This window comes from Nerophis ophidion, linkage group LG19, assembly GCF_033978795.1.
Source record: "Nerophis ophidion isolate RoL-2023_Sa linkage group LG19, RoL_Noph_v1.0, whole genome shotgun sequence".
Classification (NCBI taxonomy): Eukaryota; Metazoa; Chordata; class Actinopteri; order Syngnathiformes; family Syngnathidae; genus Nerophis; species Nerophis ophidion.
The window spans coordinates 22,574,901-22,600,873 of NC_084629.1; the positions used below are offsets into that span (position 1 = coordinate 22,574,901).

The 25,973-nt window shown below is 32.1% G+C and overlaps 2 protein-coding genes across 12 annotated transcripts in view; one reads left to right on the top strand and one right to left on the bottom strand.

The window, feature by feature from the left end:
• wars2 (tryptophanyl tRNA synthetase 2, mitochondrial) overlaps positions 1–25,973 on the bottom strand; it is a 229,010-nt gene that overhangs the window by 120,651 nt on the left and 82,386 nt on the right. For 4 of the 8 annotated variants that reach the window (XM_061879567.1, XM_061879560.1, XM_061879565.1 and 1 more), the window contains 3 exons: positions 25,420–25,617; positions 13,378–13,414; positions 11,527–11,647 (listed from right to left, as the gene is read on the bottom strand). In XM_061879567.1, coding sequence (XP_061735551.1) covers positions 11,527–11,636 — 110 coding nt within the window. In that variant the 5' untranslated portion in view covers positions 11,637–11,647; positions 13,378–13,414; positions 25,420–25,617. Of the gene's footprint in view, positions 1–11,526; positions 11,651–13,377; positions 13,415–20,678; positions 21,494–25,419; positions 25,618–25,973 lie in introns of those variants that run through there. The other 4 variants (XM_061879561.1, XM_061879566.1, XM_061879564.1 and 1 more) reach the window with 4 other exon arrangements.
• On the top strand, positions 67–25,763 carry hao2 (hydroxyacid oxidase 2 (long chain)). Of its 4 annotated transcripts, none has more exons than XM_061879556.1 (9): positions 67–174; positions 8,312–8,360; positions 15,051–15,203; positions 17,160–17,311; positions 20,735–21,018; positions 22,058–22,276; positions 22,346–22,504; positions 25,431–25,500; positions 25,566–25,763. In XM_061879556.1, exons 1-9 carry the CDS (start codon positions 78–80, stop codon positions 25,619–25,621), a joined length of 1,239 nt encoding a protein of 412 aa, XP_061735540.1. In that variant the 5' UTR covers positions 67–77; the 3' UTR covers positions 25,622–25,763. The 4 variants fall into 4 exon arrangements, with proteins under 4 accessions (XP_061735540.1, XP_061735541.1, XP_061735542.1 ...); XM_061879558.1 differs by lacking the exon at positions 67–174 and adding an exon at positions 2,338–2,400; XM_061879559.1 differs by lacking the exon at positions 67–174 and adding an exon at positions 4,012–4,033.

Consider the following 25,973-nt stretch of genomic DNA (forward strand, 5'->3'; position numbering starts at 1 on the left):
AAGCATGTGGGGGGGAGGGGTTGGCATCACCACGAGGGCAGTGGTCCACTAGCATCGGGGCGGAGCTTCCCAAAGTGATGAAGAGGGCCGGGGGGGCAAAGCACGGTCTGCCCCCCGACACAACCTTGACACACCAGAGCAGAGGCGTGACGCCCAGAAGGACAGCAGGCCAAGGTAAGACACTGTAGTGGTTTTTTGTTTGCCGTTGAAGTAACAACAACGCTGTGTGACGCGGAGTAGGATGAACGTGTGAATAAAAACAACAACTAGCAACTCTTTGTTGAGCGAGCAGCCGCTACACAATACACTTCTAGAAACACACAATGTGCAGCCTGTCAGCGTTCACTGCGCACACGCATTCAACACACACAAATTCAAAACACACACACACACACACACACACACACACACACGATTGTCACATGAAATTATTGTAACATGAAATTGTTGTTACATGATATTAGTGTTACATGAAATTAATGTTACATAAAATTATTGTTACATGTAAGTACTGCAACATGAAATAATGTTACATGAAACTATAGTAACCTGAAATTATTGTTACATGGCACTACTGTTACATGAAATTAGTTACATGACAGTATTGTTACATGAACTTAAAGTTACATCAAATTCAAGTTACATGAAATTATTGTTACAAGAAACTAATGTTACATGAAATTATTGTTACAAGAAACTAATGTTACACGAAATTAATGTTACATTGAATTATTGTTACACGAAATTAATGTTACATTGAATTATTGTTACATGAAATTAATGTAACATTAAATTGGTACATTAAATTATTGTTACATGAAATGTATATTAAATTATTGTTACATTAAATTAATGTTCCATAAAATTATTGTTACATGAAATTAATGTCACATGAAACTATTGGTATATAAAATGAATATTCCATGAAATTAATGCTATATGAAATTATTATTACATGAATTTAACGTCACATTAAATTATTGTTACGTGAAATTAATGTTCCATGTAATTATTGTAATATGAAATTATTGTTATATTAAATTAATGTTACATGAAATTATTGTAACATTAAATACATTAAATTATTGTTACAGTAAATTAATGTTACATGAAACTATAGTTACATTAAATTCATGTTACATGAACTTATTTTTACATGAAATTGTTACATGAAAATGTTACTTGAAATCATTGTTACATCAAATTCATGTTACATGAAATCATTGTTACAAGAAACTAATTCCCTACACGCCCTAACGTATTTAGATTTTTTTGCTGTATTCCTGTGTGTTGTGTTTTAGTTGTTGTCTTGCGCTCCTATTTTGGTGGCCTTTTCTCTTTTTTGGTATTTTCCTGTAGCAGTTTCATGTCTTCATTTGAGCGATATTTCCCGCATCTACTTTGTTTTAGCAATCAAGAATACTTCAGGTTTTTTTATCCTTCTTTGTGGGGGCATTATTTGGTCGTCATGTCATATTCGGATGTACTTTGTGGACGCTGTCTTTGCTCCACAGTAAGTCTTCGCTGTCGTCCAGCATTCTGTTTTAGTTTACTTTGTAAGCCATTTCAGTTTTAGTTTCGTCCTGCATAGCCTTCCCTAAACTTCAATGTCTTTTCTTAGGGGCACTCACCTTTTGTTTATTTTTGGTTTAAGCATTAGACACAATTTTACCTGCACCCTGCCTCCCGCTGTTTCCGACATCTACAAAGCAATTAGCTACCGGCTGCCACCTATTGATAAGGAAAAGTATTACACGGTTACTCTGCCGAGCTCTAGACAGCACAGACACTCAACAACAACACATCATTTACAGACTATAATTACTGGTTTGCAAAAAATATTTTAACCCAAATTAAGTGAAACAAGATCATCTTTAACGGCACACCAGACTGTATCTAACGGCACACTGGTTGAAAAACAGTGGAGTAATCTATCGATTAGTTTTATGGATTAATGGAGTAATCGGATAAAACACACTTTATAGTCTCAATGTGTATTTGAGGGACAATACTTGGAATAAATATTTTCCTGCTTGCCATAACCTTCATTACATTTTATTTACCTTAAACTTACCTTCCTTACCTTTTATTTTTCTTCCTTGACCGTCCCTTACCTTATTCTACTTTCTATATCCCTGTTTTCTACCTTTTATTTACCTTCAATTACCTTGTACTTATCGTCTTGTGATGGCCTGTCAGCCCAGGTGATTATTATTCTATGTTGGAGTGTGTTTGTGTTGGCAGCGCTTCTTCCCTCCTTTGTTTACATTCTCATAGCTAGAAGCGTTAGCAAACACACCTGTCCACGGTGATAAATAGTGTTCACACCTGTTGCAATGCTAATGACACACCCCAATATACCTGCCTCACCGCTCTCTCAATGTTAACCACTGGTGACAGGTACGTTCCGCAGTCCTTGCTGCTGCCAGTTCGTATGTTAGCTTCATGCTACTGTTAAGTTGTGTATGTTTGCTACATGCTACAGTTAAGTTTTGTATGTTAGCTTCATGATACTGTTAAGTTTTGTATGTTTGCTACATGCTACTGTTAAGTTTTGTATGTTAGCTTCATGCTACTCTTAAGTTTTGTATGTTTGCTACATGCTACTGTTAAGTTTTGTATGTTAGCTTCATGCTACTGTTAAGTTTTGTATGTTTGCTACATGCTACTGTTAAGTTTTGCATGTTAGCTTCATGCTACTGTTAAGTTTTGTATGTTTGCTACATGCTACTGTTAAGTTTTGTATGTTAGCTTCATGGTCCTGTTCAGTTTTGTATAATAGCATCATCTTTTATTTTGTTTTACCTTCTATGTTCCCATTTTACCTTTTATTTATCTTCTATTTATCTTCTTTTACCTTTTTAATTTACTTTCTTTGGCAGTTTTCTACTTTGATTTTCTATATTCCTTTTATTACTATTCATTTACCTCCTATTTAACATGTTCATTTTTCTACCCATATATTTTTTTTTTCACAGTTTTATCTTGTTCTACCCTCTATTCCTTGTTTTACCTCCTTTTTATTTACATTACCAACTGTATTATTTTTGCCTTTTGATTTACTTTCTTTAAACATATTTCATCGTGTTTTACTCTTTAAATTCCTTTTATCTTTTTATTTAACTTCTTTTAACTTCTATTTAAATTATTGGCTTTTATTTACATTATTTTACCTTTTTTAAACTTTGTTTATCTTTTATCTACCTTATTTACATTATTTTACCTGCTAAATTCATTTTACCTTCTTTAAAAATATTTTGTTTTACTCTCTAGTTTTACCATTTTATTTAACTTATTTTAACTTATATCTAGCTAATTTTAGCTTGTATCTGCCTTATTTACCTTATTGTACCGTCTATTTACCTTCTATATTCCTTGTTTCACTTTTATCTACCTTTTATTTAACTTTTATCTATTTTATTTATCATCTTTGACAGTCTTTTACTTTGTCTTACTTTTAATATTCCTTTTTTAACCTTTAACTTACCTTCTATTTTACCTATTTTACCATCCATTTATATTTTGTGTACATTTTATTTATTTTCTTTGGCAGTCTTGTTTTACCCTGTATATTCCTTTTTTCCCCTTTTTTTATTGACCTTATTTTACCTTCTATTTAACTTGTTTTAACTTCTATCTACCTTATTTACATTATGTACCTACTGTATTAATTTTACCTTTTTATTTACCTTTTATTTAACTTCTGAGATTTAATTTACCTTCTTTAAAAATATTTTATCTCGTTTTAACTTGTTTTATCTTTTATCTACCTTATTTACATTGTTCTCTTGTACATTAGTCTTACCTTCTTTATTGTCTCACATTTTAACCTTCTATATTCCTCTTCTTTATTGTCTTACTTTTTACCTTCTATATTCCCTCTATATACCTTGTTATATATTTGACCTTTTATGTTTTATTGACCTCCCTTTTAATACAGTCTAGGACTTTATTGACCATCTAGATTTAGATGTCACAGGTCTTCAACAAGGGGTCCACACTCCCAGGTGGTCTGCAGAGATACTGCAGGGAGGTCGTGAATTATTGGCTTGTTTTGAATATTTTTAATGTGCTTTTTCCAAATGTTTCCACAATATTAATAAATAAAATCAACATTCGCGCAACGCACAGTTTATAAATGGCAGTTTTCTTCCTTGCAGGTTTCAAATAAAAACGTGAATATTCACGTATTCAAGTTCGCGCTTCAATATAGGAAAATAAAACACTGTACTTTAACCAAGTGAGTCTTTGGTGTACCACTAGGTGGAGCCCATGTGCCACAGTTTGAGAATCACTGGTCTAATTTTTTGGTATGAAATTTTCCACTTTGAAATATTTTTGGGGGGAAAATATTGTATATTTTGTGTGTTTGCCATAGGAAAAACTAAGTTTCTCTGACGAAAAAAAACTAAACAAAACTTCCAACTGACATATTACCAGAAGTTGATCTAGAGATTTAAGCAAAAAAAAAAAAAGAAATAATTTTTTTTAACACTTTTATGAGAGGGACCCTTTTGTGAATTATATTTATATAGCGCTTTTTCTCTAGTGACTCAAAGCGCTTTACATAGTGAAACCCAATATCTAATTTTTACATTTAAACCACTCTGGGTGGCACTGGGAGAAGGTGGGTAAAGTGTCTTGCCCAAGGACACAACGGCAGTGACTAGGATGGCGGAAGCGGGGATCGAACCTGCAACCCTAAAGTTGCTGGCACGGCCGCTCTACCAACCGAGCTATACCCTGAAAACTTTAGAGGGATTGTTTTTCTCTCGAAAAATATAGATTAATCAAAAATCAATGTTGTTTTATTGACCTTTTTCAGGCTCCAATTATTTCATATCAAATATTACACTTTGAAATATCCATCCATCCACTTATTCCCTTTTGGGGTGGCTGGTGGCGCTGGCGCCTATCTCAGCTACAATCGGGCGGGAGGCTGTGTACACCCTGGACAAGTCGCCACCTCATCGCTTTGAAATATTTTGGGGGGAAATATTGCATATTTTGTTTGTAATTTTTGTGTTTTTATTTTCAAAAAGAGCATGAAACTTAAAAATAATATACATTTTATTTGGACGGATAGATCCAAAGAGATTTGAGCATTAAGGGCAAAAAACAAAAGGAAAAAAAATACTTATTTCATCACTTTTATGAGTGGGACCCGTTTGGATCCCTGAGAATTTTTGTGGGATTTTTTTTCCTCCAAAAATAATAATACATTTAAATCACTGTTATGAATTATTGTCCTATTTCAGGCTCCAATTACTTCATATCAAATATTACACTTAAGCAATATTTCCCCCAAAAAATATTTCAATTTATTTTTATTGTTTTGTTTTTATTTACAAAAAGGGCATTTAACAAAAAAAAAATACACATTTTATATCGACAGATAGATCCAAAGTTGATCTAAAGATTTGAGCGTTAAAGGTAAAAAAATAAATAAATAAATAAATAATAAATAAATAAATACTCATTTTTAACACTTTTATGAGTGGGACCTGTTTTTTTTGTTTTTTTAATAATTAACCAAAATCAATGTTATGAATTATTGACCTACTTAAGACTCCAATTATTTTACATCAAATATTACAATTTGATTTTTTTTGGGGTGGGGGGGGGGGGATATTGCATAATCATTTATTGAATTCAAACAAAATGTATTTACAAAAACAAAATAAAACATAAAAATAATACAAATTGTACATCAACAGATAGATCCAAAGTTGATCCAGAGCTTTAAGCAGTAAAGGTAATAAAAAATAAAATAAATTAAAATACTTATTTTCATCACTTTTATGAGTGGGACCCGTCTGGATCCCTGAGAATATTAGTGGTATTTTCTTCTCTCAAAAAATAATAATAAATTAAAAACAATGTTATTATGAATTATTGACCTAATTAATGCTCCATTTACTTCACATCAAATATTACACTTTATAATACTTTTTGGGGAAATATTGCATATTCATTTTTGTTTTTCTTTTATTTAAAAAAAGGGCATACAACATAAAAAGAATACACATTTTATATCGACAGAGAGATCCAAATTTTATCTAGAGATTTATGCAGTAAGGGTAAAAAAACAAAAACAAAAAAACTAATTAAAACATATTTTTTATTATTAGATCCCTGAGAATGTTAGTGGGATTTTTTCCCCCTCAAAAAATAATAATGAATCATTCATTGTTGTTATGAATTTTTGACTTATTTAAGGATCCAATTAATTCACATCAAATATTACACTGACATATTTCTGGGGGAAATAATGCATATTTATTTTTTATTTTTTTATTTACAAAAAGGGCATAGAACATTAAAAAAAAATGTGTATCGACATCCATCCATCCATCCATCCATTTTCTACCGCTTATTCCCTTTCGGGGTCGCGGGGGGCGCTGGCGCCTATCTCAGCTACAATCGGGCGGAAGGCGGGGTACACCCTGGACAAGTCGCCACCTCATCGCAGGGCCAACACAGATAGACAGACAACATTCACACTCACATTCACACACTAGGGCCAATTTAGTGTTGCCAATCAACCTATCCCCAGGTGCATGTCTTTGGAAGTGGGAGGAAGCCGGAGTACCCGGAGGGAACCCACGCATTCACGGGGAGAACATGCAAACTCCACACAGAAAGATCCCGAGCCTGGATTTGAACCCAGGACAGTTTCAAAATTAATCTAGAGATTTAAGGGTTAAAGGCAAAAAATAAAAATAAAAGACCTATTTTTAACACTTTTATGAGTGGGACCCGTTTGGATCCCTCAGAATTTTGGTGGGATTTAAAAAATTTTTTTTATCAAAAGATAAAAATCAATCAAAATCAATGTTTTCAGGCTCCAATTACTTAACATCAAATTTTACACTTTCAAATATATTTGGCGGTAAAATACTTCATTTTTTTTTTCATTTTATTTGTATTTCTTTTTTTTTTTTTACTTTTACCGAAGTTGATCTAGAGATTTATATTTAGGTATAAAAAATAAGAAATAAATATATGACTTATTTTTAACACTTGAGATGCTCTTTTTTTTTCAAACATGAAAGTAAAAACAATTTTACAACATAAATAATTCTTAACAATTTTATGAATGGACTGTTTCAAATCCCCAAGGCTTTTAGTGGGATTTTTTTTTACAAAAAACTGTCATTCCTGAAATAATAATAATGAATCAAAATCAATGTTTTTATTTAATTATTTACCTATTTAAGGCTCCAATTACTTCACATCAAATATTACACTTTAAAATATTTTTAGGGGAAATATTGTAATCATGTACAATTATAAAACAGTTTATTTTATTTGATCTTTTCTTGTACAAAATAAGCATAAAAACTTATACTGGACGGATAAATCTGATGATAATCTAGAGATTTAAGGGTTGAAAGTAAAAAAAATTAAATAATATATGACTTACATTTTACACTTTTATTAATTGGGACCCTTTTGGATCCCCAATTATTTTATCTCGTTTTCATATATACATACATACACACACACTTATATATGTACACACATATATATACACACACATTATATATATATATATATATATATATATATATATATATATATATATATATATATATATATATCACAATGTTTTTAATTTTCCTGAAGGAACTCTCCCGAAGTAATAAATAAAGTACTATCTAATCTATATATATGGCGACCTGTCCAGGGTGTACCCCGCTTTTCGCCCGATTGCAGCTGAGACAGGCTCCAGCAACCCCCCGCAGCCCCAAAAGGGACAAGCGGTAGAAAAAAAAAAAATATATATATATATATACATACATACACACACACACACGTATATATGTATGTATGTATGTATGTATATATATATACACACACACATACATACATATATACATATATATATACACTATATATATATATATTATATTATATTATGTATATATACATATATGCATACATATACGTAAAAAAAGTTAATAAAACATGTCTAATTTTTTACAATTGTTGTGAGTTTTTCCGCTATAAAAAAAATAGTGACTAAATGTGGAAGTAGTGTCAAGGCGCTTTGAGTACCTTGAAGGTAGAAAAGCGCTATACAAGTACAACCCATTTATTTATTTACAACAGTTTACAGTACATGTTGTTCCGCCAAGTGAAGTGATGTTTTTATTTGCTGTTGCACTGCCCTGTGTTCATGGGCGAAACTGCACTCTGGTCACCTGATATTATACGTGTCCTTTTTTAAGGCGGCACAAAAGGATTGACATTTAAAACAAAGTGGATGCTAAAATAACGTCATACTGACTGTGTGTTGTGTTCACAGGTTATGACTTTATCGGGAGACGTGTGCTGACCATGAGTATTTGTAACCGGTAAGTGCAAACACGGACACGTCAATAAAAAGGAGGGACGCAACACTGCCAATATGATATGAAACTAGACGTGAAGTGCAGAAAGTCTACTGAAATTAATCCAGAAATGCCACATGTTGGTTTAGTTAGATGACTGAGCATTCTTCCATGAAGTTACAGAGTAACAGAATCCATGATTTGTTGTCCTACATACAGAAAACTAACTACATGGCTAGCATAAAGAGTTAGCATGCTAACAGTGCAACAGCTAGTGTACTTCTTAGATGGAGTCAAGTAACGAAATCCATGACTATTGGGTAAAAAAATATGAAACTAGCTAAAATAATAGCATAATTTGTTAGCATGATAATATCCACGTACAAACATAATTATGCTAACAGGGGGACATCTAGCATACTTCTAAGATGGCGCCAAGTAAAGAAATTCACAACTATTGGGTAGAAATATTAAATTAGCTAAAATGCTAGCATAATTCTTTAGCATGCTAATGCCCATGTGCTTATGTAAGAGGGATGTGTACTGTGGCTATGAGTTGTTTTTTTCCCCTTGGCCTCAGTCTGGACCCACTCTCCAGAGGCCCAGGCTTAGACCGATTTTTTTAATGTTATTTTATTTTAATCTTATTTTTTTCTCCCATTAACCCCCTTGTTTACCTGTATCTCACCTTTTTTGTAAGGGGCGCCGGAAGTCAGCAGACCCGTCGGCGATCCTGTTCTGTCTCCCTGTAATGTTTGTCTGATCTTGAAAGGGATTGTGCTGAAAATTTAAATTTTCCTGAAGGAACTCTCCTGAAGGAATAAATAAAGTACTATCTATCTATTTATCTTAAAATAGCATGCTAACAAAGGGGCATCTACCATAGCTTTAATATTGCGCCAAGTTAAAAAATTCATAATGATTTGGTTCAAGCGTACGATATTAGCTAAAATGCTAGCTAAAATTGTTAGCATGCAAACATTAGCATGCTAACAGGGGAACAGCTAGTATGCTTCGATGATGGCGCCAAGTAACGAAATCCATGACAATTGGGTCAAAAAGTATGAAAATAGCTAAAACGGTGATATAATTCATTAGCATGTTAATATCCACGTGCTAACATTAGCAGGCTATCAGGTTATAGAGTACAATATTAGCTAAAATGTGCTAGCAAAAATTGTTAGCATGCAAACAGGGGGTATCAAGCATAACTCTAAGATGGTGCCAAGTCACAAAATCTACTATTGTTAGGTTAAAAAGTACGATATTGGCTAAAATGTTAGCATACATCCTTAGTATGCTAACATGGGGACATCGAGCATACCTCTAAAATGGCATCAAATTAAAAAATCCACAATTGTTAGTTTGAACAGTATGAAATTAGCTAAAATGTTAGCATGCTAACAGGGGAACAGCTAGTATACTTCTAAAATGGCGCCAAGTATCAAAATCCATGATTATTGGGTCAAAAAGTTAAAAATAGCTTATAAGATGGCGGCAAGTGACAAAATGCACAATTATTAGGCTAAAAAGTAGGGTATTAGCTAAAATGCTAACATACATCGTTAGCATACTGACAGGGGGAAATCTACAATACTTGTAAGATAGCGGCAAGTAACAAAATCCACGATTATTAGTTTAAAACGTGTATATAATATGCAAAATTGCTCGCATAAAACCTTTCTATAGCAATGTTAGCATGTTAATATTAAATGAAATAGTTAAAAATGTTTTGAAGGTTGAAACAATTAAAATGTTAATGGTTTGAAAGGTGAATAGGTGAAGGTGTACTGAAATGTAGTATGAATCTTAAATTGTCAAATGTTAGTTTAGTAAGAAGGGTTAGCATACTTTGACACTTTAAATAATATTCATAATATTAAAATGATGAATGAATAAATAAAAAATAGATTAAATTCATGATATTAGTCATCTAAATGTTAACTGGCCGTCTAACTTTGCAGAAGTAAACACGCTGCAGGACTGCTTGTATTGCACATCAGTGGTGCCCAAGAAATAAAATAAAAAATAAAAAAATAATATATATTATATATAGAAATTTTTTTGGGGATTAATAAATCAACATAAAAAACACAATATATACATTATATATCAATATAGATCAACACAGTCTGCAGGCATACAGTCCGTAAGCACACAGGATTGTATTTCTTTAAGAAAAAACACTATTTAGGGCGCAACAAAAGAAAAAATATACCCGTGCCATTTACCATTAAAATCAGACAGCTGTGCTCAATAAATTCAATACTTACAATACGAATACTTTTAGGGCGCAACAAAAAAACAAAAAATAAAACTGAGATAGGATCCAGCACCCCCCGCTACCCCAAAAAGGGACAAGCGGTAGAAAATGGATGGTTGGATTTACAATACTAACACTTTTCAGGTCGTATCAAAAGACAAAAAAAAAAACAAAACACTATGGCCATCTAACATTAAAATCAAACTGGTGCGTAATAAGTCCAACACTTAGAGTACTAACACTTTTTAGGGCTCAACAAAAGTAAACAGAAAACACACCACTGCCATCTAACATTAAATTAAACAGCTCTGCGCAAAAAATACAATACTTAAAGTACTAACACTTTTTAGGGTGTAACTAAAGTCAAAAAACACTACAGCCACCTAACGTTAATATCAAAAAGCTGGTGCGTAATAAGTATAGTACTTACACTACTAACACATTTTAGGGCGCAACAAAGGACATAAAAAACACATTACCGCCATCTAACATTAAAATCAGACATCTGTGCGTAACATGTACAATACTTACATCACTAACACTTTTGAGGGCGATACTTGCAATACTTTTTATGGCGCTACCAAAGTAAAAAAAAAACACAGTACTGGCACCTAACATTGAAATCAAACCGATGGTACATAGAAAGTACACTTACAGTACGAACACTTTTTATGGCACAACAAAAGACAAAAAACACACACTACTGTCACCTAACGTTAAAATCTGACAGCTGTGCGTAATAAGCGAAATACTTACAGTATGAACACTTTTTAGTTATTATAATGAGCAAATGTTTAAATTGAATGAAAAATGAAATGAAATTCTAAAAAACTATGAATATTTATACGCCAAATAACACACCAGAGTACCATTGAGTACTATGTACGTGTGTTAGTGTGTGTGGCTATGAAGTGTGGTGCGTGTCACCTGCGTGAGGTGGGCGTGTCCTCGCCATCAGCACATTTCCAAGCGCTGTATCTGCACCGAGAGGCCCTGCCCCCCCGACCCCTGGGGTCACCCGCAGGTCGCAGCGTCATTGGCTTTCATGCTGCTGTCACACACACACACACACACACACACACACACACACACACACACACACACACACACACACACACAGTGTGAGTGGTGCAGTGTGGTTTAAAAAGACAGTACGTACAAAACCTGTTTCCATGAGTTGGGAAATTGTGTTAGATGTAAAATGTAAACGGAATACAATGATTTGTAAATCCTTTTTAACCCAAATTCAGTTGAATATGCTACAAAGACAACATATTTGATGTTCAAACTGATAAAAAAAAAATGTTTGAGCAAAAAATCATTAACTTTAGAGTTTGATGCCAGCAACACGTGACAAAGAAGTTGGGAAAGGTGGCAACAAATACTGATAAAGTTGAGGAATGCTCATCAAACACTTATTTGGAACATCCACAGGTGTGCAGGCTAATTGGTAACAGGTGGGTGCCATGATTGGGTATAAAAAACAGCTTCCCAAAAAATGTTCAGTCTTTCACAAGAAAGGATGGGGCGAGATACACCCTTTTGTCCACAACTGCGTGAGCAAATTGTCAAACAGTTTAAGAACAACGTTTCTCAAAGAGCAATTGCAAAAAATTTAGGGATTTCAACATCTACGGTCCATAATATCATCAAAAGGTTCAGAGAATCTGGAGAAATCACTCCACGTAAGCGGCATGGCCGCAAACCAACATTGAATGACCGTGACCTTCGATCCCTCAGACGGCACTGTATCAAAAACCGACATCAAACTCTAAAGGATATCACCACATGGGCTCAGGAACACTTCAGAAAACCACTGTCACTAAATACAGTTTGTCGCTACATCTGTAAGTGCAAGTTAAAGCTCTACTATGCAAAGCGAAAGCCATTTGTCAACAACATCCAGAAAAGCTGCCGGCTTCTCTGGGCCCGAGATCATCTAAGATGGACTGATGCAAAGTGGAAAAGTGTTCTGTGGTCTGACGAGTCCACATTTCAAATTGTTTTTGGAAATATTCAACCTCGTGTCATCCGGACCAAAGGGGAAGCGAACCATCCAGACTGTTATCGACACAAAGTTCAAAAGCCAGCAGCTGTGATGGTATGGGGGTGCATTAGTGCCCAAGGCATGGGTAACTTACACATCTGTGAAGGCACCATTAATGCTGAAAGGTAAATGCAGGTTTTGGAACAACATATGCTGCCATTTAAGCGCCGTCTTTTTCATTGACGCCCCTGCTTGTTTCAGCAAGACAATGCCAAGCCACATTCAGCACGTGTTACAACAGTGTGGCTTCGTAAAAAAAAGAGTGCGGGTACTTTCCTGGCCCGCCTGCAGTCCAAAGCTGTCTCCCAGCAAAAATGTGTGGTGTATTATGAAGCGTAAAATATGACAGCAGAGACCCTGGACTGTTGAACGACTGAAGCTCTACATAAAACAAGAATGGGAAAGAATTCCACTTTCAAAGCTTCAACAATTAAGTTTCCTCAGTTCCCAAACATTTATAGAGTGTTGTTAAAAGAAAAGGTGAACATGCCCTTTCCAAACTACTTTGGCACGTGTTGCAGCTATGAAATTCTAAGTTAATTATTATTTGCAAAAAAAATTAAATAAAGTTTATGAGTTTGAACATCAAATATCTTGTCTTCGTAGTGCATTCAACTGAATATGGGTTGAAAATGATTTGCAAATCATTGTATTCCGTTTATATTTACATCTAACACAATTTCCCAACTCATATGGAAACAGGGTTTGTAAAAGGGGAAGGTAGGTTGTACCTGCATGGACACTGCTGATGAGTCTTCTTCTTTAATGCTGCACACAAACATTGAAATATCAATTTTATTACTGCGTATGATGTCATAAATACTAGCTGTACGTGTGTACTTGTTGTTTAGTACTACAATATCGTCATGGCCACTTCAAGGACAACAATCAGCACCCCAACAGTTCAGAGCTGAAAGGTTCAAGGTTTGAAGTGCGCTTCAATGATACTGATATGAACACGATACGATATCATACTTTAAACGTGTTAAATTCATGTTAGCATTTAAGCTAGCTAGCAATAATCGCTCTATGAATACAATATCAGAAGGAATCAAACGTTTACATTATTATTGTTGGCATTTAGACTACCTTGCAATAAGCAATCTGAAAATACGATATCAGCAGGAATCATACTTTTACACTGTTGTATTCATGTTACTATTTAGGCTACCTAGCAATAAGCGCTCCAACAATACAATATCAGAAAAGAACTGCATACATGCTAGCTAACCTGGTAGCACACATGCTAGCATATTTGTAGCAGACATGGTAACATACCAGCCAGCAAACATGTAGAATACATGTAGCATACATGCTAGTAGACTTGCTAGCATATTTGGTAGCATACATATAGCACACCAGCTAGCATATATATAGCATACATGCTAGCGCAGTTGCTAGCATACATGTTAGCACCCGTGCTAGCCTTCATGTAGCATACATGCTACCATATTTTCTAGCATACATCTAGCACACTTGCTTGCATACATTCTAGCATACATGTTAGCATAAATGTAGCACACTCGCTAGTATGTATGTATATATATATATATATATATATATATATATATATATATATATATATATATATATATATATATATATATATATTAGGGCTGGGCAACGATTAAAATTTTTAATCGAAGTTAATCGCACTATTTCTCTGATTAATCACGATTAACTGCATTGTATACGCAAAGCCCAATAATGAATTCAAAAGTAGTGTGTAGTGCAACTTTATTGGAATATTCCCCCACATGAACAAAAGCGCCAAAACATTTGTTGTGCAAACACAATTTAAATCAGTCATTGTTAAACAGTGGCAGTTAAATAGCATATTTTATGAAAATCAACTCAAAAAATGTAAATACAAACATTTAAGCTTATTACTACCACTGCCAGGGTATTTAAGTTATCCTGTTTGTTATGGAAAATACATATAATCTACATACAAATCTCTGAGCCACAATCATAACATCTGAACAGGCAATTTCTGAGGTATCATGTAGCATACATGCTAGCACACATGTTAGCACACTGGCTAGCCAACATGTTGCATAGATGCTAGCATATTTGCTAGCATACATGTAGTACACTTGCTAGCATACAGTACATGTAGCATACATTCCAGCACACTGGTTAACCTACATGTAGCATACATGTAGCACACTTACTAGTATACATGTAGCATACATGGTAGCACACTGGCTAACCTACATGTAGCATACATGCTAGCATACATGTAGCACACTTGCTAGCATATTTGCTAGTATACATGCTAACCTACACGTAGCATACATGCCAGCATACAAAACATAACGACTTTGATCGAGGACTAAGGGCAAAATGAGTCCGACTGGAGGATGAAAGGGTTTGGCAAACAATATGGTGTGTTGTCCCGCAGAGAGGGGGGTCAATGTGCCGAGATGGCGATGGTTTGCCTGACAGACTTTGAAGAGTACGCCAAGGAGCATCTCTCCAAGGCCACCTGGGATTATTACGCCGCCGGAGCCGACGAATGTTGCACCAGAGATGACAACCTTCTAGCCTACAAGCGGTACTTTCTACCCAACTTTTTATTGTGTATTTGTCATGTGTGTGTGTATATGTATATATATATATATATATATATATATATATATATATGTATGTATGTATAAATATACATATACATACACACACACATATAAATATATATATATATACATACAGTATATTCACATATACATATATATATATATAGATATATACATACATACATACACACATATATATACACATATGTATATATATACACATGTATATATTTACATGATATATACATATACATACATACGTATATACACACACATATGTATATATATACATACATACATATATACACACACATATATACATACATACACATATATATATACATACATACATATATACACACATACACACACATATACATACATGCATATATACACACATACACACACATATATATATATATATATATATATATATATATATATATATATATATATATATATATATACACATATACATATATCAGAGGTTGTCACTTGATGAAGTCTTTTTTGTTTTGTTTTACTTTCAACGTTTAAGTCTCTAGGTCAACTTAATTTCGATCCGTCAATTTTAAATTTTTATTTTTTTTATTTTAACTCATAGGTTTTTGAGGGATGAGGAATTAAAAAAAAAAATCGCACTATAAATCTTGGGGACACAGAAGGGCCCCAGTCATAAAATGTTAAAAATAAGTCTTTTTTTTTTTTAATCACATTTTTTACATTAAACTCTTAAATCTCAGATCAATTTCAGATATATCTGTGGATTATAATTTTTATTTTATTTTATGTTTTATATGCAATATTTCCTCCAAAATAATTTATACCTGTAATATTTGATGTGAATTAATTGGAGCCATAAATAGGTCAATCATTCATAACAATATTGATTTTAATTAATTTTTATTTTTTGAGCAATGACAGTATGACAAAAAAAAAAAAAACACACACACACTAAAATTGTAGGGTCCCAGTCAAAAAAAGTGTTCGGATTAAATCAAACATTTTTTTTTCAACATTTAAGTCTCTAGGTGAACTTAATTTCTGTCTATTTTAAGTTGTATTTTTATTTTTATTTTAACTCATAGTTTTTTAGGGGAAAAAATCTTGAGGAAACAAAAGTGACCCACTCAAAAATATTTTTAAAATAAGTCATACATTTTTTTCAAATATACTTTTAACTCTTAAATCGCGGATACATTTCAGATATACATGTGGGTTTGTTTTATATGTAATATTTCCCCCAAAATGTATTTCAAATTGTAATATTTGATGTGAAGTAACTGTAGCCTTAAATAGGTCAATCATTTAATTGTATTTTATTGTTATTTATTTTTTTAAGCAAAATGACAATCCCACTAAAGTTCTCAGGGATCCAAAAGGGTCCCACTCATAAAAGTTTTTTTTATTTTTACTTTCCACACTTAAATCTCTAGGTGAACTTCAGATATGTCGATTCAAAGTTTTTTTTCTAATTTGTTGTAATGTTTTTCGTTATTTATTTTTTTGCTGTTCTCGTCAAGGAAAACTTTTTTTTTATATATATATACGACAAAAACACAAAACATGCAATATTTCTCAAAAATTATTTCAAAGTGTGAAATTTGATGTGAAGTAATTGGAGGCTTAAATAGGTCAATAATTCATAGCAACATGGATTTTGATTCATTATTATTTTTTGAACAATGACAGTTTAAAGAAAAAAAAAGCATGTTTGGCAGATTTGTGTTACTAGAGTCAGCATTGCAACTTTTTATCATTACATTTTGTCCTGTTTGCTTTTTTCTTCCACTTTTTATGTTTTTTATAATAATAATAGTGTTTTGAGAATGTGCCGACCTGTTACAAAATGGCCCCCGGGACCGCACTTTGGGCACCTTGGTTAAAACCACTAAAACAAACATTGCTGAGTAACGTTCGGCCGTCTCCATGACCAGGATCCGCCTGAGACCTCGCATCCTGCGGGACGTGTCGGTGAGCGACACCAGGACCACGGTGCAAGGCACAGAGGTCAGCTTCCCAGTGGGAATCGCACCGACAGCCTTCCACTGCCTGGCCTGGCATGAAGGCGAGGTGGCCACAGCCAGAGGCAAGTCAGCTTTTTTTTTTATTTCCAAAAACACAATATCTACTTCTAATGTGTGACAAATAATTATTTTTGTTTTTAAATTGTCTAATGTTAATAGAATCCACCACTAAGTAGCAGCACGTCATCACAGTCATGTTATAAAGTGTCTAAATAATATTAGACTTCCCCACTAGGTGGCAGCATGGCACCACGATCATGTTTTAAAGTGTCTAAATAAATAGACCATAACACAAGCTGAAGTCCAATATTATATTTTAAGTCTAAGGTGTTGTTATTTTGTTATTCTCCTGTATCTGAAAAAATAATTAGTAAATGAATAAAGAAGTAGTTTTTTTCTTGTAAATAATTAAGGGAAATACTTTTTTTTTTTTTTTTTACAGTTTCCTTTATTTTCTGTTGTGTTTTAATATATTGATATAGTTTTTGTTTACTTTTTAATTTGATGTGATAGTGCAGTGGTCCCCAACCTTTTTGAAGCTGCGGACCGGTCAACACTTGAAAATTTGTCCCACGGACCGGGGCGGGGGTGGGCTGGGAGGGGAAGGTGGTTCATAAAGAAATACAATCATGTGTGCTTACGGACTGTATCCCTGCAGACTGTATTGATCTATATTGATATATAATGTATATATTGTGTTTTTTATGTTGATTTAATAATAAAAATAATTTTTTTTATTTATTTAGTTATTTTTTTATTTCTTGTACGGCCCGATAACAATCGGTCCGCTGACCGGTACCGGGCCGCGGCCCGAGGTTGTGGACCACTATGATAGTGTACTAATAAGTAATATATCATTCAACTAAAAAAAAAAAAAAAGATCATAAAACTTTTTCTAGTCAATCAACTACATGTTTAACATGAAAAAAAAAAACGTTTTTGTTTTTTTTATAAAATTCTCTACAATTTAGCATTTTTTGTTCCATTCCTTTTATTTGAAAAAAAAAATGTAATAAATGAAAAAAGAAGCCAATTTTATCAACTGATTCTTCTAAATAATACAACTTATTAATTATATTTTTGTAATGTATATTTATTATTGCTAACATTTTGACATTTTCTTTACATCCTTTTCTTTGGTATTATTTTTCAATAATATATATGTTTTTTTTATTTTTACTTCTCTTTATTTGATGTAATATCATGCATTAACAAGTAATATACAAGTAAACAATCAGATTATAAAAAATATTTATAGTCAATGAATTACATGTTTAACATGAAAAAAATCCATCAAATTTGCTACAATTTAGCATTTTTGTTTTTTTCCTTTTTGATTGAAAAAAAACAAAAAAACATTACATGATGACAAAACAAGCCATTTTTGTTAATAACTTCTTTCCACAAAAAATGTTTTTATACTTTATTCTAACGTATTTTTTTTATTTCATATTGCTGTTTTTATTTATGTGCCTAGATTGTAATAAAAAATAGTATACACATTTTCAACAAAAAAATCAAATTATAAAACTATTCAAAGTCAATAAATGAAATGTCTAACAGAACAAAACATTTCATAAAACTTCCCAAAATGATCATTTATGTTATTTTTTTTATATTTGACAAAATATTAGGTAATACAAATTTTGAATGCAGGCATTTTATTCTTATTTTTTTCTTTTGTTGATATTGTTAGAAACTTTGGCGTTTTTCTTTACTTCTTTTTATTGTGTATTTTTTGCAAAAGTTATTTTTTTTCAACCTATTTTTACTTTTCTTCAAATAATGTGATAGAGTGAATTAATTTGTAATATAAAATGAAACAATCAGATCATACAAATATGCATGGTCTAGTATTTACAGTACATGTTTAACGTAAAACCAAAAAATTTTTTTTAATTAAATTTGCTACAATTAAGCATTTTTAGTTCTTAGTATTTGAGGGGAAAAAATAAATAAATGAACAAAAAGCCATTTTTATCAATGTATTCTTCTAAATAATAAAACTTTTTTTGAATTTTCTTCTTTTAATGTATCTATTTATTATTGTTGTTTTTATTTATGTGACGAGATATATTGTGTTAATAAATAGTACACACATTTTCAACAAAACAATCTGATTATAAAACTATTGTAAGTCATCCAATCAAATTTCCAACTGCAAAAAAAAAAAAAATTAAGTACCCCAAATTCGTTTTTTGTTGTTATTTTCTTTACATTTGACAAAATATCAAATAACAAAAATTTTGATTGCAGGCAAATTCACATTTATTTTTCTTCTCATGATTGTTTTTCTTTTTACTTTTGTTGATAACGTTGGAAACTTTTTGGGACATTTTTCTTAACTTTCTTTTCTTATGTATTATTTTGCACTAATAATATATTTATACATTTTTTACTTTTCTTCATTTGGTGTGATATAGTGGATTAATTACATGTTTAACATGAAACAAACATCCATTATATCTGCTGCAATTTAGCATTGTTGTTCCTTTCCTTTTATTTACAAAAATAAGCAATTTTTATCAGTAATTCTTTAATATTTGTTTTTTTTTTTTTACTTTCATCTTCTGATTTTATTTTTATTTCATATAGCTGTGTTTTATTTATTTGATGAGCTGGACTGTAATAATAAATAATATTCACAATTTCAACAAAACAATCCAATCATTAAACTATTTGAAGTCAATCAATGAAATGTCTAACAGCAAAAAATAAAACGGCCCAAAATGATCATTTGTGTTGTTTTCTTTATATTTGACAACATATTAAATAATAGAAATTTTGAACGCAAACATTCACTTTTTTTTTCTTTACTTTTGTTAATATTGTTGGAAACTTTCTTTGACATTTTTCTTTACTTCTTTTTCTTATGTATCATTTTGCAATGTTTTTATTTTTTTAACTTTTCCTTACTTTTCTCCATTTGATGTGATAAAAGTGCATTATTATGGGATATAAAATTAAACAATCAGATTATAAAATATTTATAGTCAATCAATTACATGTTTAACGTGAAAAAACGTTTTATTTAAATTTGTTACAATTTCCTAGTATTTGAAAAAAAAATGCAATTTTTATAAATTGTATTCTTCTAAATAATAAAACTTTATTTTATCCTTTCTTCCAATGAATTTGTATTTATTGCTGTACTGATAGTGGGATAAAAAATAAAATAAATGTTATTTTGATAATTAACTTTTCCAGGTCCATCAATTAAGATTTATTGGGGGGGAATCACTCAAATTGCAAAATGTTTTCCTTTTTGTTCTTTTCTTTGTAGTTGAAAAGACACACTAATACATGTATTTAAAAAAGCAAACATTTTTATAATTTTCTTTAATTTCTCAGTGAGCTCAAAATGAAAAGTGGATATTTGTCACGTGTCATGTGTCAGGTAAATGGCGAGCGATGGGGCCGTATGTTTACCGTTTTGCTGGCCTTGTCTCTGCGAGAGTAACAAAGATGGCGTCTTGTCTCGGCAGCCACGGAGGCCCTGAACACCTGTTACATCACCAGCACTTACTCCACCTGCTCCGTGGAGGAGATCGTGGCGGCGGCGCCCAGCGGCTACCGCTGGTTCCAGCTCTACGTCTACCGGGACCGCAAGCTGTCGGAGCAGATCGTGCACCGCGTGGAGGCGCTGGGCTTTAAGGCGCTCGTTCTCACCGTGGACGTGCCGTACACCGGCAAGCGCCGCAACGACATTCGCAACCAGTTCAAGCTGCCACCGCATCTCAAGGTCAAGAACTTTGACGGCGTCTTCCAGGTGAGGTCCAATCACGCACCGGCAAGATAGCGGCAAACGTACCTCCACAATGCAGCTTCTCCGTCGCTAATGCGGCAAATAATGTACGTTTCTTCCAAGTACCGCCGCTATCACTGGAGGACAAGGATTAGCCAAATATGCTAAGCTAGAGCTCCTGAGTCTATTGATACAAATATCGACACTGACAATACCGAGTGACGAATCAGTATACGGGCGATACGATGACGATTACATTGATATTTATAACTATCACAAAGTGGGAAAAAAGAGCCAATTATATTTTTTGCTTTTGTTCAATGGTTTTGTTTGGAGAGAAATGTCTTTTTATGCAACCAACAAAAAGGTATTTGCAACCTATTTTTTGTTTTTGTTTTTTTAGACCTTTGGGTTCAAATAATTTTTAGGTAAAAAAAAGGATTTTGAGTTTTCAGCTGAGATAGGCTCCAGCACCCCCTGCAACCCTAAAAGAGACAAGCGGTAGAATATGGATGGATGGATGGATAGTTGCAATCACTACAATGACTAGATTTTTTTTTTTTAATTCTCACACACACACACACACACACACACACACCAAAAACAACCTAGTCAACGACAAAAAAACAAAAAAAAGCTTTTTTAACCTAAAAAGTATATATATATAGATATATATATATATATACATATATATATATATATACAGTATGTACGCTTACTTTTAGCCACATTTGTCCAGTTAGAAATTAATTTTTGCCCTCAAAATTCAACACACAATACCCCATGATGACAACCTAAAAACAGTTGTTTAGATTTTCATGTTAAGTCCATTATTTTTGTTTGCATAAAAATACTCCCATTTCTCTCTATGATATTGCATGATAGGTTTTATTACTTATTACAAATGAAATGTAATTAAATGGCAGCGCCATCATCCAAGATGGACCAACAAAAAGGCGTCTAACAAATTGTTCAGAGGAGGCCCCGCCCACAAAATAAAGTTGAGTCGTTTCGTGTCGGGTCCTATTAAAGGCGGATGTTTCTCTCCAATGTTGGAAAACAGGAAGCGGCGGGCCCGGAGGAGTACGGCATCCCAGCCAACACTTTGGACCCGTCTATCAGCTGGAAAGACGTGTACTGGCTGCAGTCCATCACCAGGCTGCCCATCATCATCAAGGGCATCCTGACCAAGGAGGACGCCGAGCTGGCAGTGGAGCATGGTGTGCAGGGCGTGGTCGTGTCCAATCACGGCGGCAGGCAGCTGGACGGCGGCCCGGCCTCGGTACGTCACTTCTGCCGTAGCTTATCTTCTCGCCGCGTTTGTGCTCCCTCTAAATCAAAATGTCTACAGATCGACGCGCTGTCTGAGATCGTGGACACAGTGCAGGGCCGTATCGAGGTCTACCTGGACGGGGGCATCAGGACCGGGAGCGACGTGCTCAAAGCGCTGGCCCTGGGGGCCAAGTGTGTGTTTATTGGCCGTCCGGCGGTGTGGGGACTCGCATACAAGGTAGTATAAAGTGTAAGTGTGTGTGTGTGTGTGTGTGTGTGTGTGTGTGTGTGTGTGTGTGTGTCGTTCTCTCGTCTGACTGAAACCTTGTCATTTGACGCAAATATGTACGGCCGTGAACTGTCTGACGTCATGTTTTCAACCCAAAAACCACGTAGGAACAATGTTATAATAATAATAATAATAATAATGGTAATAATAATAATATGCTTGCTTATCTGTTTTATCCAGTGCTTTCATGCTTTTATTTCTATTTTTATCTATGTTTCTGTTTTATGTAGTGTTTATCTAGTCTGTGTCATGATTTCATTTCTATTTTAATTTTTATTATATACTCTAACTTTCTTTATTATTTTTTTTTTATACTTTTTATACTTAGTAGCACTTCGAAATTTGAAGAAATGTAAAGGGCGTTCCGAATGTAATTCATTTAATAATAATGAATTACATTTATACTTAACACAAATAGCATGGAGGCTCAAATAGAACAAAACTGAACCAAAATCTTTGAATAAATATTTAAATGTTTCATGAATTGATTTTGAATAAAATCAAATACTTAATACAATAAAATACATAAATACATCTTCAAATAAAAAAAAGTGATGAATTAACTTCCATTGGAATTAAATCCATACATTTTCAAATAATTAAATGTGTCATTTATAATTTTACTTGGAATCAAATACATGAATAAAATTAAATGAATAAATACATCTTCAAACAATAACTTGTGTCATTAATTAATTTAGATTTAAATTAAATATTTAAATACAATACAATAAATAAATGAATACATTTTCAAATAAATAAGTTTGTGTTGAATTAATTTCCATTGGAATTAAATACATACATCTTCAAATAATTACATGTGTCATTATAATTTTACTTGGAATTAAATGAATCAATATATCTTCAAATAATTACCTAAATGTGTCATGAATTAATTTTGATTGGAAGTAATTCGTGATAAAAAATAATGAATAAATCTTCAAATAATTACTTAAATGTGTCATTATTAGATTTTCTTGGATTTCAAAACATGAATACAATTAAATGAATAAATAAATCTTCAAATAATTACCTAAATGTGTCATTAATTAATTTTGATTGGAATTAAATTCTTGACATAAATACAATAACATAAATACATATATATCCAAATAAATAAATGTGTAATGAATGAATTTCAATTGAAATAAATAAATGAATCTTCAAATATTTAAATGTGTCAATTAATTTTCATTGGAATAAAATACAATAAAAAATGTAATTAATAAATACATATTCAAATAATTACTTAATTGTGTCACTATTCATTTTGATTGGAATTAAAGACATACATACAAATAAATGAATAAACAGATATTCAAAAAACTCAACGGTTCATTAATACAATTTTAATTGGAATTAAATAAATTAATGAAATTAAATGAATGCATACATTTTGAAATAATTACTTAAATGTGTCAATAAATTTGATTGGTATTAAATACATGAGTAAAATTAAATGAATACATCAATCTTCCAATTTAAATTTTTCATTAATTAATTTGAACTAGAATCAAATATAAGAATACAATTAAATGAATACATCCATTTTCAAATAATTACGTAAATGTGTCATTAATTAATTTTGGTTGTAATGAAATACTTAAATTAAAGTAAATAAACAAATACGTCTTCAAATAAATAAATGTCATGAACTAATTTTAATTGGAATCAAATACACAATACAATTAAATTAATAAATAAATCATCAAATAATTACCTTAATGTGTCATTATTATTTTACTTGGAAGTAAATACATAAATACAATTAAATGAATAAATGAATCAATAAATCATCAAATCATTTCTTAAATATGTCATTAATTAATTTTGATTGGAATTCAATGCATGAATAAAATTAAATGAAAAAATAAATAATCAAATAATTACTTAGATATGTCATTAATTTTGATTGGAATTAAATTACTAAATGACTCATCAAATATCTACCTAAATGTGTCATTATTAATTTTGATTGGAATTAAATTAACTGAATAAATACATCTTTAAATAATCACCTAAATATGTCATTATTAATTTTGATTGGAAGTAAATACATGAATGAAACTAAAAAAAATAAATGAATCAAATGATTACCTACATATGTAATTAATTTTGATTGGAATTAAGTGAATAACTGAATCATCAAATAATTACCTAAATATGTCATTATTCATTTTGATTGGAATTAAATACATTAATTAAATGAAATGAATATATCTTTAAATAATTACCTAAATATTTAATTCTTAATTTTGATTGGAAGTAAATACATTAGTAACATGACAAAACAAATCTTCAAATAATTACCTAATTGTGTCATTATTAATTTTGATTTGAATAAATACTTAAATACAATAAAATAAATACATCTTCAAATGAATGAATGTGTCATGAATACATTCTGGAATGCATACATCTTAAAATACTTAAATGTGTCATTAATTAATTTTAATTGGAAGTAAATACATGAATACAATCAAATGAATAAATAAATCATTAAATATGTACCTAAATGTGTCATCATTGTTTTACTCGGAATTAAATTAATTTAAAAAAACATCAATTACCTAATTGTGTCATTATTACTTCTGATTGGAATTGAATACATGAATAAAAGTAAATAAATAAATACATCTTTGAATAATTACTTAAATATTTCATTATTATATTACATGGAATCGAATACATGGATACAATCAAATGAATAAAAAAATATTCAAATAATTATACTACCTAGCGTTAGTATGCTCGCAATTGGCTAACATTATAAATGAGCATTTTCCATTTGGAATGGTTTGGAATTGGTGGAGAAATGTAGAAATGGAAAAAAGTGTCTATTCCTTTTGAAAGGGAAAACTTACATGTGTTCCAGGGCGAGGAGGGCGTGCGCGAGGTGCTGCAAATCCTCAACGACGAGTTCCGCCTCTCCATGGCTTTATCAGGTGCGCCTTGTTAGCGCCTCTCCAACCCTGCATCCGCTTGACTGTCACGGCCTTTTATCGAGCAGGTTGCAAGAGCGTGGCCGAAATCAACAGGAACCTCATTCAGCTTTCCAAACTCTGACCAAGCAGAAGAAGAAGAAGAAGATCTCATTCATCACGTCCACAAAGCTGATTTGACTGTATTATATCAAAATAATACACTGCTGTACATTCACACACAGTAGGTGATGTGTGTTGGTGCAATAAATGCATCCATTGGTTTATTTGGTCTTTTTTCTTCTTCTTAGGTGCATAAACGCAGAAGGTTAAAAAAACAACAACAAAACAAATGCATGAAAAAAATGCTGCAAGTTGACGAAACAAAACGGGAGTTAGCTCGGCTAACAAGAAGCTAGCAAACAGCAATCATTCTGGGTTTGCAACACTAGCACAGCATTATGAGCTACATGCTAATATTATATTTTAATATCATT